Source organism: Penicillium cosmopolitanum, assembly GCF_028827165.1.
Source record: "Penicillium cosmopolitanum strain IBT 29677 chromosome Unknown utg000005l:1.0-4006212.0:1.0-4009387.0, whole genome shotgun sequence".
Taxonomy (NCBI): domain Eukaryota; kingdom Fungi; phylum Ascomycota; class Eurotiomycetes; order Eurotiales; family Aspergillaceae; genus Penicillium; species Penicillium cosmopolitanum.
This window is the reverse complement of record NW_026622675.1, coordinates 2,265,187-2,282,015: the sequence shown is the minus strand read 5'-3', so window position 1 is coordinate 2,282,015 and position 16,829 is coordinate 2,265,187. Positions and strand designations below refer to the sequence as shown.

General features: G+C 42.8%; 5 protein-coding genes across 5 annotated transcripts; 4 read left to right on the top strand and 1 right to left on the bottom strand.

Moving 5' to 3' along the window:
* Positions 1-227: 227 nt before the first annotated feature.
* Positions 228-1,202, top strand: N7509_003881 (uncharacterized protein; the record flags this gene model as incomplete). Its single annotated transcript, XM_056628518.1, has 2 exons — positions 228-257; positions 471-1,202. 2 exons carry the CDS (start codon positions 228-230, stop codon positions 1,200-1,202), a joined length of 762 nt encoding a protein of 253 aa, XP_056491252.1.
* Positions 1,203-1,934: 732 nt separating this feature from the next.
* On the top strand, positions 1,935-2,665 carry N7509_003880 (C2H2-type zinc finger protein; the record flags this gene model as incomplete). The annotated part of the gene is made up of 2 exons (XM_056628517.1): positions 1,935-1,971; positions 2,169-2,665. The coding sequence occupies 2 exons, from the start codon at positions 1,935-1,937 to the stop codon at positions 2,663-2,665; spliced, it is 534 nt and encodes a 177-aa protein (XP_056491251.1).
* Positions 2,666-4,769: 2,104 nt separating this feature from the next.
* N7509_003879 (uncharacterized protein) lies at positions 4,770-5,505 on the top strand (the record flags this gene model as incomplete). The annotated part of the gene is made up of 2 exons (XM_056628516.1): positions 4,770-5,040; positions 5,111-5,505. The coding sequence occupies 2 exons, from the start codon at positions 4,770-4,772 to the stop codon at positions 5,503-5,505; spliced, it is 666 nt and encodes a 221-aa protein (XP_056491250.1).
* Positions 5,506-5,891: 386 nt separating this feature from the next.
* N7509_003878 (uncharacterized protein) lies at positions 5,892-7,943 on the top strand (the record flags this gene model as incomplete). Its single annotated transcript, XM_056628515.1, has 2 exons — positions 5,892-5,943; positions 6,010-7,943. 2 exons carry the CDS (start codon positions 5,892-5,894, stop codon positions 7,941-7,943), a joined length of 1,986 nt encoding a protein of 661 aa, XP_056491249.1.
* Positions 7,944-8,157: 214 nt separating this feature from the next.
* N7509_003877 (DUF3435 domain-containing protein) lies at positions 8,158-10,714 on the bottom strand (the record flags this gene model as incomplete). Its single annotated transcript, XM_056628514.1, has 5 exons — positions 8,158-9,107; positions 9,246-9,544; positions 9,630-9,952; positions 10,024-10,285; positions 10,356-10,714. 5 exons carry the CDS (start codon positions 10,712-10,714, stop codon positions 8,158-8,160), a joined length of 2,193 nt encoding a protein of 730 aa, XP_056491248.1.
* Between the last annotated feature and the right edge of the window lie 6,115 nt (positions 10,715-16,829).

The following is a 16,829-nucleotide window of genomic DNA, read 5'->3' as shown; positions in this document are numbered from 1 at the left end:
GTATTTCTCGTGGAGGATTTATTTTATTGGCCTATTGTCAGCTGAGTGGGTATCTACAGTGTATTTCATTGGACGACAGTATGTCAGGGATCTCTGAGCGGGCAGAGTCAGGTTTCGCGGCCAGTGGCTGTGGGTGGCCCGACAGTCACACTTCCCAGCGAGGACTCATCTCATAGGCTTCTCAGCCTGTTGTGGAAGTGGATCGCTGCGGTGGCTTTCATTGGAGGATGACACAGCATTATTGGGGACCTCAGCGAGTACATCGATATAAAGAGCCACGAGGATCCTCTTTTGTGAAGAAAGAATCAGGATCAGAGAATATCTGCCTCCTCTGCTTCTCTTCTCTAGCATTCGATTAATTAAAATTGCCGTCTTAGACATCTTTCCACCTCTTCATTCTCTCAACATGATGCCATATCATAATTAAGTTTTGCCCTCTTCTTGGAGAATATTGTTCTGTCCCCTAACAGTTGCGCAGAATCCTGCAATCTGGTGTATTTCACCTTTACGTTGGTAAAAAGAAAAAGCAGATCACAATCCATCGGGCTCTGGAAAATGCATTCCCAAAAAAGGTTCTTGAATCAACGACGATCGAGAGTGTTGATGAAAAACTCTTTGGTCGTTGTTGCGAGTTTGTGTACTCCGGGGATTACTCTGACCCTTGCCCCCTTCCAGGATCCCCGGGAAGCAACAGCTCGCAGTCAGAAGACAATGAAACACGTTGCCAGGAAGAGGCAAAGGGATGGGAGCCTTCCAACCTTAGTTGGAATGTCTTCCACCCAAAGGGCCTTTCGCTTAACTATGGTATCATGCAAGCAGAACTTAGCCATACTCCGCGGTCAGGATCTGAAGGGAACCTTAGCAATAACCCTAACACAAGCTATGCAGCAGTGTTTCTGGGTCACGCTGACACCCATCGTTTTGCATTAAGAACAGACTGGTATTCTCTTAGCGTCCTATCTTTCTATCGGCTGCTACGATTGCTTGAGAACTTTACTCTCTTCGAAGAAAGAACGGGGGACATCGTTCAGCTATTGATATTTGTTTTTGAGGAAAGCGAGTCCATAAAAAACCTGGAAAATATGCTGCGAGACTACATTATCTGGAATGTGAAGATTTTAATGCGCAATGCCGACTTCAAAAGATTCCTCGACCGGAACTCGTCGTTGGAGCAAGCCGTTTTTCGATCAATGTGGAATTAAAGACAAGCCGAAGTTGAAATATGCGGCAATCCGCACACGTGGGGTCTTGAGGAGAGCTACGCCGGGGGTGGGGATGGGAATGGGGGTGGGGGTGACCTAGTGGACGACTCCGGCGAATCTGCGTGCATTCGATGCATCTTGCTATAGCACTCCGACGATCTTCCCAATCTTCTCGCTTCTGATATATGTGATGCCAGTTCCGAAAAGGTGCAAGCCACTTGAGTCGTTTGATGGTTCCAATACTGGGGACCAGGAAATAAAGAAAAATATTTTCGCTGCTTGTCTGTACCTTATAAATCCTGCGAAGATTGTTTTACTTGGCTTATCTGCTTACTGTGGGTGCGAGCATTTGCTGTCACTGAAGTGTAGCATATCCCTTGGAAATTGGAACAAAATCTTTCATTGGCATATTTAGGGGGTGTACTCTACAGTTCCAGGACATATACATGATGACTAATATGGTGCTTCAGGTAACTAGTTAACTAACTATAGAATAAAACCATGGTACCTTCCGATTCATGATGTAATTCACTTGCCGGAAGTTCGACTTCGCCAATTCGACTATACGTTCCCTGCGACAGTCATGATTGATTGAATTTAAAAGATTGACTTTCCAAGCTTCCCATGATATGCAATTTTCCCTCACACATCATATCAGATCAGTTCAAAAATATTTCAGTGATTATCAAGTTTTCCCCAGTTAAAGGAAGTATGCTGCCATCATTTGCGACAATGGTGCAAAATCTTGGGAAAGACTCAAAGCCAAAAGGTATGACAGCTCAAATCAGAATATATTCCTCACCTCATCAGCTCACGAGGTTTTCCAAGGGAATCAATCCTTCAGAACAGCATCGAATCGCCATGACGCTTCCCGCACATCCGTTCATCGCCCTCAAGAGCCTGTCAGTCGGGTAAGCGCTTCACAAACAGCGTTCAGTCATACAGACCCAAGTCATTCCCCACCAGATAAGGTGGATATTGCACCTGGCGCGGGGAATCTCGTGTATCAAGCTCAGTTCCCGTATGTGCCGCCAGCTGTCTGCGCGGCTTGCGGATCTTCCCTCAACTATCCTGCACCTCCTGGCACTATCAATGCGAACCGAGATTTTCTTCCCTTACAAAGCGTCAAGACACAACACCCATTGCCATTAAACACTCCATTTTGGTCACCTACTGGTAGTAACCAGGAAAGGGCGTTGTTCCAAGATCATCCGTATGGTCCTGCTAATTACCTGCAATTACCCAAGAAGAATTGTCGGTATCAATGCATGATATGCCAGAAACCGTTTTTACGTCCCATCCAGCTCATTACTCATGTGCGCTCTCACACCGGTGAGAAACCATTTCGCTGTCCTAATATTGGATGTGAGAAAATGTTCTCCGTTTCGAGTAATGCTAAGCGTCATGCAGGAAAATGTCCAACTACCAGAGATGCGGGTCAAAAAACTTCTTCGGTTACATAGAAAATCAAACTAAGTCAGCCGGACCTATTTTGTGACGAATTTGGAATCCAAAATCAGATCGAGCTACACAGCCCAGTCCGCTCGTTTGTCTAAATGAATCCTGTAATCTGACCTTCCACAAGTAAATTAATCACATAAATTAATGGATCTTATTACAGAGCAACGTGCAATCATGCTTCGTTCAGATCTTTGTTGGAATTTGAGAAGACAGTTTTCGATTCATAGAGCTTCAGAAAGCTCTTTCCTAGACAACGCCCTTCGGCCGTCTTTATTTGAAGATGTTGATGAAGTTTTGTTTGCTCGTTGCTGTGAACTCGTGCATCCTGGCGATTGCTCCCTCATTAAGACTTGATACGATGGCAGCCTTCACATGTGATTCAAACACCTTCCATCCGACTATGTTTCCTCATGTCTACACACACCTGCTGAAAAAGCTTGACCAGGCTCCACGATCGAAAGCTGCGGAGGCTTCGAGAGCGTAGATTGGATGATGAAAGGCCCCTTCTTGCTGTCTGCGCTTGTAATTCATCAGGAATACTGGCATCTTCCAGGGTCTAATAATGCTGTGTACGGATGTACTGAAAATTGCAGCGCACACAAGCTAGGGGGCTACACACGACCCTTGTAAAATGCATGAGAAATGAATCAAATCATATCAGCTCTTTCCCAATGCTCATGTACACACCCTTTTTTGCTAGACAATCTACTGCGCAAATGTGAGCCCTCGGAAAAGTGTCTCTGCCACATCTGGTGAAAGACTGCCTTTCAATGGCCGAATCATTGTCACGGGCCCAACCCGAACCTATCAATAATCTTCTCTAGATGTTCATTATGAACATAATGTTGCAGCATTTCCGTTTTCCATGAGTTCCAGTCTGTGTCTCTCTCGACCCCAAATGAAGCCCATATACCTCGGATTAACAAAAGTGTTTCATCCCTTGACTTTGAGTAAAGTTATCCCAATATTTATACCGTGTCTTCAACCGCCAACCCCTCTTGTCACTGCAACGGGCGGCAACTGAAACGTGATGAAAGCCATGGGCATCGAACGATTGGCATTCACGTCTTCCCCAATTACTACAGCGCTTAAATCTTGATCACATTCACTGCAAGTCATATAGCGCCGCAACCCCCGGGCTCGACCTTGTATGGTAACTGAGCACGGATTCTCGTATAATAAAATACTATTCGCCATTACTGGAACCCAGCAGAAAACAAATCTGTCATCGCTGCGTGACAATTACAGGATTGACGGACTATCTCGTGCCAGCGCCAATATAATCTTCTCTATTGGTTAATCCATTGCTTGGTGGTGGAATGATACGTGCCGCCCAAGTACAAATGATTCCGACGTGGTTGATGGGTCCTTGGGTGTCCCTCGAGAAGTTCTGCCACAAGAGCAGTGGCAGAGCGGGGAAATTAATTAAACGAGTTCACTCATCCAGTGGCTTGGGCTTCCATCACAAGTTTTGAATAGGGACTTAGGTCTAACCAGACCTTTTATCGATACAACATAGAAAAAGGGTGGAAACTGTATGATAAAGAGGGTCTTCTTTCAAAAGTGTATGTACAAAAAGGTAGAAGAGTGGATGACTTATTCCTTGATTATGAGCCTTTACCGACCGCCAGCCCCATATTGAGGTGAAAAACAGCTGGGGCTGGGAGGGTGTTAGGAAACGCACGGACCTTTCTCGCAAGTGTATTGGACACAGGTACGAGAATGAACCATGGAACCGCCGAAACACAAATTCAGCCCCGTTTGGCCCCCACACTAAACCCCTCCAGGGCTCCAACGTGTTCAAGTTCAAGTTCGAGTTGAAGTTCAAGTTATAAATAAATAAACTCAAGCTGCAAGTCTTCTTGCCAAGTCCACTTACCAAATCCCCAAATCCTAGCGTCTTACAATCACCCTTCCTACTACATTGTATACATTTGATCGATCCATCTAAGCGATACCTAGGTATTTACTTACTCCCCCGAGAAAATCTCCAGCGCTCCCAGCTAATACATCAGACAGATAAACAGACTGACCCAAATCACAATTCGCATTTTTTTTCACACCTACTCTCAATGCGATAACTTTCTTTTCCAGCAATAAATGATCATGTTTGACTGGCTGAAACGTCTAATCTTCGCATCCTCCGAGACCGAAGGGATAATATCTCACTCCGAGAGCCAATATGCTGAACTCCAACAAACAAAGGCAGATCCCGATAGCAAGAAGGCGAAGAAGAAACTCGCTAAAGAGCACAGTCGGCGGCAACGGGCTCGTGAGCGCCAATTGACGCGTGAATTTAATAATCAGGATAGGATATGGGTTATGAGAGGCGGCTTTGGGGGTGCTGGGGGGAGCTTGATGCTAAAGCTGGCGGACGGTTACATTACTTTCAAGTTGCATATTTGATTTTTTTTCTTCTCTTCTTCTCTTTCATAAGTGCATTTCAGCTAGAATACTTGGCCAGGAGATACTAGAAGAAAATGATTTACCCGTTGGCAATGAAATCTTCTATGGCGCATCTACACGGGGTGTGTGGTCCATCGGATCAGATGTAATTCTGAAAGACCGGCCCGACGAAGGTCCGAAAGCAAGAGTTGAAGTTAAAACATTGAACTATTTAGCGACCCATACCGACATTCCCATCCCGAAGGTTTTACGTGACTGGGTCGATCGAGACGGGCGGTACTTCGTTTTGAACGAACGCATTGGTGGTCAGAAGCTCGAGGAGGCATGGAATTCTTTGTCAGAGCGCCAAAAAATAGATGTCGCGGATCAAGTCGTGAAAGTGAGAAAGCAGCTTCGGTCAGTCCCCCCCATGCTGTCCCGTTATGATGACTCCTGACTCCTCGCTGAGGGCTGGTGTCATTGGCCTTTCAGCAGCGCTGGAAGTGTGGGTCACCGCAGTGTCCACCAATGGTGTTGTACCTCAGCAAGAATCTCCAAATTGCCACAGCCTATGTTTAGACATTCTACATCTGCTTGCCATGACTAGAACGGCCCCCATTTTGCGTCCCCGTCCATGTGATGGTACTTTCTGTTGGCATGAGAAGCCAATAATCTGGGAAATACATTAGCCATCCCTACAGCCTGCCTCCTTCAAGTACAAGAAATAGTAAATCCCTCACGAATGACTGATCTCACTTTGGTGCCTCTACTCACCTATCCCTCTTTTCTTAAACAATACTCTTCTCGATCAAAATAAGCCAGGAAGCTAGGCTGATGATAAGAATGGAAAATGACGGGGAGAAAATGGCGGGGAAGGGAGCCCACAAGCGAAGCAGTACGTTTTTCCCTTTCACTAATAGATAGGTGATGTGAGCTCTGCTGACAGTTGTTTAACGTCCAGGAATGGACTTCGAAGATGATAACGGCTTGACAGAAGATGACTCTGAGTACAGTCGTTCGGATGAAGATGAGGAAGGATGGTGGACTGAAAATGAGAGCGAAGATTCGAATGTCGAACAGGAAATCGAAGAGCACGAATATACCATCTCCGATGACCCGACACGAACAATTAAAATCCGGTTATCGTTGACAGATGAAGGATTCAGCGAATCTAAGTGGATAAAAAACTTTGTCGCCGAATGCACCTGTGATGGCGTCACCGTCGCCAACGCTCTAGCCCGCTATATTCATCGAGAAGATATTCGCCCTGAATTCTGGGAAAGGATGGAAGAGCCCAGCGAGGAAACGTGCGATGTGGCCTTCGATATCTTTGATCGATATGGAACAGTCCAGGCCAAGTACAAGGACCATCCAGTGCAAAGAGGAACTGGTATATGGGGAAATGAGATTGATCATGGCCCTCTTTTTCTACTTGAGAAGCTTCATGTCACAGCACTTGAACTACGTCGGAAGGGACTCGGATGCAAAGTGGTGTCTTTACTATTGGAAAAGGCGAAGAGGTTCCACCAACATGAAAGGCCAGATGGTGAAGACGCGGATCTTATCTATGGTTCCGACGAGGCTTTCGAGCGAGCATGGACTCTTCACGCTCTAGTTAGGCCTGGATATCTAACAGCCGATACCAAACCGCAGCTCAAGGGCAAACCCGCTGAAGAACGCTTAATAACAAAAAATCGAAGTGAATCTGCTGCAATTGACTTTTGGCGATCGTGCGGGTTTCGTCGAATTGGAGCATCTCGCTGTTTTGCATTATCATTCGATCTCCAGCATCAGTCTCGCGCATTTGCGGCGGCGTGTGATTTTGAACCACGGAGGAGTAATGCGGAAGATCTCGAGGACGAAGAGCTTGAAATTCTGTATGACGCAGACCCTTGGACTACTGTAAAGGAACTGAAAATGGAAAGGCTTCGTGACTTGTTGCCACTACATCACGCAAGTCTCACTCTAACGGATGAAGAGCTCAGGGCTTTCTTCATCACTCATGCTGATGATAAGATTGGCTGGAATCAAGTGACGAAATCTGAAGCCACGCTTCTACATCTAACAGCTTGCGAAATCAAGCCTTTAAGTACACAATGGCTCCTTGAGAATGTTCCCCGCGCCGACACTTGGAAGGCTGCTCGTGACATTGACGGGCTCACCCCGCTCGAAGTGTTACAGGAGAAGTTAGAAAAAATGAGAACACGAAAGTTCTATGGTTTTTTCAGGGTACTCAACATATCGGATCGCTTCGAAGGGAACTCTGAGGCCGCAGTGTCCTGTCTTTCACTGCTATTTGGACAGGATACTCTGGGGCTTAATAAAGCATGCCTTCGATACGGGTGTACATGCGGCGACTGCGTGGGGGGTTTTATTTCCGCCCGAATGAGGAGTTCTCTAACCTTTCAGGGCGAACTTACGTATGACCTTATGCAGGAAGGAATTGATGATGGCAGCTTTTGGGTAGAAGACAATGACTACATCATCATACACCTCAATGCCGATGTGCGACAAAACCTCAAAAGCAACAAGTCATTACGAAGAGGCTTTATGAATATTTTCCGACTTGCCGTTGAGTGTCTTAAGGCCAATAAGGTCCCCAGCGCAGAAAACCTTGAGTGGTATTCTAACAACCGGAGCGAGTGGCCGCCACATTCCAAGAACTACCTACGACGCGCTGGAACGCAGATGGGATGCTGGGCAGTGCTTCGGTATATGTTTAAAACTGCCAAGGACTGGGACGAGAAAGCAGGTAACGGAGAGTGTCAACTCACGTTGGAAAAAACATGGTCAGACCTTCCAACATGTAGAAACGATCATGAGTTTGAATTCGTTGCCCGGGTTTGTGGTTACGGTGGGGTAGATTGCCTTTCGTTGCCAGGCTGGTACATGTAAATTAAATCAGTTATGCCCTCTCGAACGCTGGTTCGAGATGCTAAATTTAATTGGTTCTATGCTGCTTTATCCCCACTCTGGACTGTTGATTAGCGCCACAGAGTAACAGTTTCTATCTGCTTCAACGATTGTGCTTGGTGATTCCGCCAAGCGTGTCCAGGTAGAGAAATGTAGAAATGGTACAAGGATCTCGAAGATCGAAAGAATCTGACGCTCATGTTCGAAGGCCATGGTCCTCCCCGGCATGCCTCCGCAAGTGCATCTCGTGCAGAAGGGACAAATCGCAAAAATTACATCTTCGGTCCATCAGGTGTGAGCCCCTAAAATGCCTCCTCACTCCATTATAGTCGGCGTATGTCTTGGGGCATTGGAAGCATGCGAATGTTAGCTCTGCATTCGGGATAGATTTCCCGCCAGCGGTATGTCTTTCTTCCCGCGACGTAGTCGGCGGCGTATCGGTCTTTATCTTTCGAGCGGGAGGAGAGGGAACTGCATCGTCATCGTCGGACGGCGCAGAGCGTTTCCGTCGTCCCCGAAGGGGCCCACCCTCCTGAAAGCCACAATATTGTATTCCAGCAGCAACAGCTTTGTTGCGCCGCGTCCACTCGTCTTCTAATGAATCGGTGGTGGGCCAAGTGAAGAACGTCTCCACGAGAAGAATCTGCTCGGATGGCATTTCAAACTCCTTCCGTAATACCTCGCGCGCAGGCTCATCACTGACAGCCCCACCAGTCAGCTGTCTTTCAATGTCAATCACCGCCTGTTTCCGACTAAAATCACGGCGTATTTCTTTCCGCCGTTTGTCCTGCAGACGCCGGCGCAAATTCAGAACTTGACGCTTCTGGTCCTCCAGCATCGCCCGCAATGCTGGGTCATGAGAGTGGTCACCGCACTGGGTCTCTAACTCGTATTGCCAGCGCATGGCCGATTGCATTTCTGGGTCTCTCTCCACTGAATCCCGGTCAGTGTCGCTCAGGTATCGTGGTCGCCGCCGATCAATCCAGCGGCTCATCCGGGTGACAGCCTTTGAGAACTCTTCATCCGGATCGAGACCGCACATGATCTCTTGTAAGCCAGTATGCCGACGGGGGCGATAATGTTTGATAAACGTTCTGCTAGTGGCGTGGGCCATGATCACGTTGCGCTGTGCTTCACTGACGAAACCTAGGCAAGAGACTTAGTCTTCAAGAAAGCCAAAACCTTGGGAATGATAGACGACTCACCGCTTTTGTCAAGTAAATCACCTCCTCCGTATCGAAATTGGTGGGAGAAAAAAATGATTAAGAAAGCCGTGTATCTCACTGGATGTCCTGAGCTGTGCGTCGAGTGTGCTACCATTCATGGGCGTCTCCCACAAAATGCGGGGCTGGCCACATATCACCTCAACCCTCGGGAAGACATAGTAATTATCCATTTCTTTCTTCAGGGGAAGTGGCATTTCCTGTCGGCCGCCCTCGACAAGCAGTCTCCGAAGGTCTTCCATCGAGGTTAAGTGAGGCGCTTCAAAGGCGTGGACGTAAAATAATATAATGAAGAGTAGAACATGCGGGCTGAAGACAAGCGATATGCCGTAGACAATTTCGGGTAGCGCGAACGTGTTGCTAATTAATATTGACCAGTCAGTCTGAGTGTAGCAAACAAGCCCTCAGGTGGGCAGGAGGTGTATGGCATCGGGTTGCCACCTACAGCTTCGACATGCCCAACACGCTTTTCACAAACTGTGGCTCAAGTTCTATCATCGGCTTCGGAGGTCCTCCGTGCGGATCCTGCTGGAGCGATATTTGTAGATGCTTGAACTGAAGGTCGAGCATTGCCTGTTTTCGGTTGATAGTAAATAACCCAATAGTGTTGTAAAGACATAGGATAATCCGCTGAAACCCCAAGTGAAATCGCTTCTCCCGCGTTTGAAGGATTGTCTCATTGAATGGAATCATATCTTCGATGTAAACCGGGACATTTGCACGCGGTTGTTTGTCAAGACCGCGCTTATCCACTAAGTATCTCATACCCTGTCCGTCTCGTCAGCGCAAGCCTCCCCGAGACGTTTTGGGGCGAGAGGGGCAAGGATCGAAATACAAACCGTGCGAACTGCCTCGCCCATCTCTTTGCTCATCTCGTGTTTGACAACTCGTGTGTAGTAAATTCGGAAGTACTTCCAATCCGCTTCAAGGGAGCTGGCCTTTGTATAGCCTTTCTGACGGCGACCATCAGGACTGTATTCCAGTTTCAGACACCAATTGAGAAATCGATGCATGTCATTGGGAGACGCCTCACGCAGTGCATCCTCCGCATCTCCCCACCTGAGACCGGTGGAGGGCTCCATTGCTTTCATTTGGCAGAACCTGAGATAAGACTTGTTGGTCAGTTGATGTTACCTCGCTTGACATTTTCAACGATATCCTGGTCACTCACCAAGCCCAACGCTCTTTCAGTCGAAGTTTCAACCTCTTCGTTTTGTTGGATCGGCCGTAATCCTCGGGCACCTGGGCCAGGTCCTCATCCGTGTCATCATCCGGGACTTGGTATCGTGCCTGGTGGGCACGTTCCATATTCGACAGGTCTGCTAGTGACGATCTTGTTCCGGTGTTTGGACTTGGCTTCTTCCGAGCAATCGTTCGATCCGCTGGAGAGGAGCATTCCGGCTCGGTGAGATCGGTCTCAGAGGAATCGGGCTCGAACGGTCTATCATTGTCGGTATCGATGGGAGAGTTACAAGAGGATTCGCTTGTGATTCCGTGGTTTCTGACATGGGCCCCCCTCCGACGATGCATGGCTGATAGATTTCGCCGACCGTGCGAAAAACCGACACGGAGCTCGAGACGTTATAATGCACGACTGAAAGGAAGAAAGCAAGACGGAAGATCAGAGGGAGAGCTTTGGAGTGGTGCTTGAGTCGAAGTGAGGACAGTTTGCTGGGCAAAGGATGGTTGGGAAGGAGATATTTATAGCCATGGCGGCTGGGTACTGGCCAGGGTGCAACTGGCTTGGTGCTGAAGGAGCCATTTTCGGCGCCCCCTCCTCAGTAGGAGTGGTGGAGCGATTGGCGAGCCCTCAGGGATGTAAGGATGTCAACGCGCACAAAATGGCAGCCTGAGGCAGAAACCGGTGAACGGTGAGTGGTGCGTGGTCGAAGGAAGCAGGGGCGTGGCGGAGGGATGTTGCTGAAAGGCGGCCATTTTCGGCCTCACCTGCGGCCGAAAAAGGCAGCGAAATAGCAAAACGCAATTCTTAGCAAGTAAAATAACTAGGTAAGACTACTACTAATAGCATAATTTACGTATAACAATGCTATATACGTAACGATAAAAGAAACTCTATTCTTTGTAAATTATAGGTATAATCCCTTAATTATCAGAGAAACTATCAGAAAATAAATAGAGGCAGAAGTATTGTAGCTTCTAGCCTCAGAACTTAAACAGCTATACCTCTAGTTAGCCAGAGATATTAAGTTTTTTAATCTACAGATAAAATACTACTACGACCAGAGTTACTAGAAGGGACTAGACTTTAAAAAGGGAGAGAAGGTATACCTCCTACGTTAGAATATTAAAACTAAGTAACTAAGCTTAAAACTCAACTACTTAAAACTAGGACTATTCAAAATTAAAGAAAAATTAGGACTAGTTAATTATTGCTTAAAGCTACCAGACAGTATACAACGTATATATACAACCTTTTATATCTTATTACTTAAAACTATACTAGAAAACGCTAAACTTGCTATAAATATAGAAATAGAGGAAGAAACTAAAAATAAATATAAAGTTGAAAACGTTCTAGATATAAAACGTATTAGTAGAAAGCCTTACTACTTAGTAAAATAGAAGGGGTATAATACCTTAGAGAATATATAGAAACCTACCGAAAACCTGACAGACTACCGCTAGCTAGTTTAATAGTTCTACTAGAAGACTGGCCCAGGATACTATCTAGAAAAGAGATATCCGGGACGGCCCAGAAAGCATCCGGTATCTGGTCTATTAACGCTACTATCCTTATCAGACTTAAGTCTGACGTAGTAGTTAGTTAACGAATCTCTTACTGCTCGGCCAAATAGTCAAACTCAGAAAGTTTAGTAAAAGACAGAGGATCGTCCTTATTAAGATAATCCGATACTAAAGAGTTATAATCTAATATCCGACTACTATAATCTTTAAGAAATTATTAATATTTTTACAAACGAAGAATCTTTGCTATTATCTTATTTATTTTTTAGGAATACTAAAGAAATTACTTTTAGGCCTCTGTAAGGTCTGCTAAGACCTTCTGCTCCTTCTGTTATAAGTTATCCTACTCCTTGTCAGTATAGAAGCTCTGTTTGTACACCTGGCCCTAACGGACGTAGATAGAATACTTCTTACTATTTACGTAAGGGCTTATAATACAGTACTTACCACAGATAAGGCAATAATCGTAAGGGGAAGATATAGGACAACCGGACTGTTTAATTCTAAGAGTAAGATAATTATTGTCAGCATACTTATTACGTTTTGGCTTTTAAATAGCAGATTTAGGTATATTAAACTATAACAGAGAAAATTAAAAACTAAGAGGACCGATATCTACCAGAGGGAGGTAAGCAGTTATAAGGGATTCTTAAGGATAAGAACTAAAGAGAGAGGGAGGTAATATTACAGACTATACAATATAAGGGGCCGCAGGGGCTATAACCTACAGATAGGCTACTAAGAGCTAACTGTTCCTAGGAATATAGAACCAGATTATATAAACAATAGCCGGAATCAGCCTCTAATTTGCTGTATTAAATAATACTGTACTAAACTATAAGACGGCTAGCGTAACGTAAGAACGGATATTCTTTCTACTATTACTAACACTACACTATAAGTATAAATAACCAGTAAAAGACCTACGTGACCAACCTGGTACAGGAAACGGCTATGCTTTTATACGTTCCGGAATTACGTCTAGAATATAGGAATCTGTAAAACTATACGTAACTACAGGGTATACCAGAGGGTATACCAGCGGGTAGGTAGAAGGATATAATCTGGTATACTACTAGATATACCTTCTAATATACCATACTACAAAGGATTAGATATATAAGGATACTCCTTTACATACATATATTTAGTTCTTCGCGATTAATCAATCTAAGTTACTACAGTATACCTTTGGATTACTCTTTATTTAGTTTCAACTCTTATGACAAATATACTATAAGTAGGGGAGCTCTTCGGACTAACCTATTCGGCATACTACCTGGCGTATCCTTCGAAGTTACTTAATAAGATCCGAGCCTGTATAAGGCTTAGCACAGCAACGGTACGATTATAAGTCGATACTTAAGGATTACAAGTGATAGACATTACGCACAACCAACAACACAGAGAATAACTGGTAAGTTGTTTACTAACGATCTAACCACTCACCGTGACCAGTTAGCAACGCGTAACATAAGTTAGATTACTAAATAAATAAATATTATTTACTACTAAAAGCCTTAGAAGCTAAGATCTAGAAAATCTACTTAAGACCTTAGTACTATTATTATAAGACAGGAAGTCCTATAGGGATTAGGGGACGTTTGAATAGCTTTAGTAATTACCAAAAGAGGAAATAGTATTAAAGGATTACCCTTAGGAGGCTTAGTAGTCAAAAGGTTAGATTAAAGAGATCAAAAGAAGATTATAATCTTCTTAGGTTTGCTAGGGGGTATAGGCCCTTTTTATATTGTTCTGGCTGAGCAGTAAGCTAGGCCAGACTAGGCCTAATTAAGCCTCTGGCAGAATATTATTAATAAGCAGTATAGCTAAATAGACTAGGCCAAAATAGGCCTGTGGCAGAACTCTAAAAGCTTAGAACATAGGCCTTATTTAACAATAGTTAAGAGCTTTAATAAACCTTACTAAGTTTATTAAGCTTAACTATTTTTGTTAAGAGGATTCTTAACTAGCTTTATAAGCTTAACTGATTTTGTTAAGTCTTCTTGTTAAGCTTAACTAATTTTTATTAAACCTTCTTATATTAGAAGCTTCTTATCTTTTCTTATATATATATTCAGAATTATAATAATACTTAGTTAAAAAGCTTAGAAAAAGTTCTAAAGTTAAACTAACTTCTATAAATTCTAACTTCTAGTCTTAAGTAGAAATAATTATCTATCTCTATATTCTGATTTATATCTAAAATTATAAGACTGCAAAGGTCTTACTAGGCTTAGGGGAATATAGATAGAGAAGGAATTATTATAGATAGTTGATTACTGAGTAATCAATAAGATTAAGGGCTTGGTTGCTTGATTATAGAGGATTCTGATTGTTTTATTTTTTTATTTCTAAAGGAAAGAAGGCCCTATTTAACCTTAGAATAGTTATACCGGATAGCTAGTATTCTAGCTATCTGGCCGGTTATCTAGTATACCGAATATCCGGTCGGATACTAAGTATACCGAAGATCCGGCCGGCTACCTAGTATACCGAAGATCCGGTGTTTTTTAGGGTTACTAAGCCTTTAACTAAATCTTAGTTATATCTTTAACTAGATCTTAGTTGTATCTGTATAATATTCATAAAAATAATATTAAATATATATAGATATTAATATCTATATAGAGATAGATCTTGTTAGTTATAAATTTATCTAGAAATATTACTTTAATTAAGTAAAGTATAATATTTCTTTTTTAGAAGTAGTAGACTAATAAGATATCTCTATCTATAGTATATAGACTATTCTAATTACTGTAAAACCTGTTTAGTACGATGTAGGCTTAGTGCGATATCCCCCTTAGTGCGATAAATTTTCGGCTAAATATTGGATCCACCATACAAATATCGCCAAACCTTGATAAAACAGTATATCGTAGCCTCCTTTTTTCTTTTCTACCTATATCGTACTATCGAATATATTACTAAGCCTATAACAAATCAATATAACTAATCAGAATGCCCCGTCAAGTAATTTCAAACCGCTAAAAGGCTGCTCTCAGAGAGCAACATTGATAATTTCCCTCTGCTATATAACAACAACTAGCTCATTGGTTTAATGAGAAATACAACTATCGTCCTACACAATCTACTTTATCTGCTATTCTATCATCAAAATACGAATATCTGGATACTAATCCTTCTGACTATATTATTAATGCAAAGCAGCGACGTACTGCAAAGTGGCCTGATCTTAAAGCGGCATTGATTTATTAGATTACTCTTGCTGAAGGCAATATTCCGATATCTTAAGAAGTTATCCGAGAAAAAGCTCGAGATTACTGGACTAAGCTCCTAATGTATGCTAATCAACTAATTCTAATCTTTAGCAATAGATGGTTATCTGTGTTTCAAAACCGAGAAAATATTCGGGATCGCCGACTATTTGGTGAACTTAGAAGTACTTCAGAAACTGCAGCAGAAGCTATGATTCTAATTCGATATCTTTTGAAGACTTATAATGCAAAAGATATTTTTAACTGTAATAAAACTGCTCTTTATTAGAAACGAGTTCCTGATCGAAGTCTTACTATAAAACCTTTACCTAGATAAAGGCAACAAAAAGCAAGAATTTTAGCTCTATTTTGTTGTAATACAGATAGCTCTGAAAAACTCTATCCTTGGTTTATTAGAACAGCTAAAAAACCTTGTGCTTTTGCCTGTGTAAAGATTAATATTAAGAACTTGAATCTTTAATGGAGGTAGAATTTAAAAGCTTGGATGGTTAATAAGTTTTTTGAAGAATAGCTTCGATGGTTTGATCAACAAATGGTTAATCGAAAAGTTATTCTATTGATGGATAATTTCTCAGCTTATGAAGCTGCAGTATATTCTATTAATGAAAGTTCTTGGCCATTATAAAATACTTTGATTATCTGGCTTCCTCTAAATTCAACAAGTCAATATTAACTATTGGATTAAGGGATTATTCGGACTTAGAAAGCCTATTGGAAACGAAAATGGGTTTAATTTATGGTATCTGAATTTGATTAAGGCTGAGATCCTATCAAATCAATGAATGTTCTTAAAGCATTACAATAGGCAATACAAACTTAGGAACTTGATGTTTCGGCTTAATCTATCAGTAATTGCTTTAAAAAAGCATTATATAATGATAGTTCTGATTAAGATTCAAATGACTAGCTAATTATTGATGAAATCTTATCTAATCTCTTAATATTAAGACCCTAAATAGTTGATCTTATGAATACTGAGTGCTTTCTTAATCCTGAGGATGAAATAGTCTAAGATAGAATTAAGACCTTGGATAATATAGTACTCAGTTAATTTAAGGAAGAGGTAGATAATGACGATACAGCTTTATTGCCTGATATACTATTGGTATCAATAAACAATGCTATCAAGGCATTGGAGACACTATGCCTATATAAAGAGCAGCAGGAAGAAGGCTCAGCGCAGATGATATCCAATCTGTATAGGTATGAGAGGGTGATACAGGCTAGGAAGTTGAATACGCAAAAGCAGAGCGATATTAGGTCCTTTTTTAAATGAAATTTAGTATACGAACCAAAAATATATATTTGAAATACTATAATGCGATACCTCCTTCGTACGATACAAATTGGCTGTGTACGGGGCATCGTACTAAACAGGTTTTACAGTACTATATATAACTTCTAAAAAACTAAATAAGAGTTCTTATATTCTTATATTATTATTAATAAAGATCCTTATCTATCTAAATCCTCTATATTATTATTAAATATAACTATTTAGAAAATATAAATTATATTAGCTCTATAGTAAAAATAGTAGGACAACTACCATTTGTGCCGAGGGCGCCGGATCCGGCGCCCCCCTCGATCGGGTTTGGCGTTGGCCCTCGAGTGACCCGTTCAGGTTTAGCGTGGCCCGATGCGGTTTGGCGTCACGCTATCCCTAATGTGGTGATCAGACCCATCACAGCCATCTT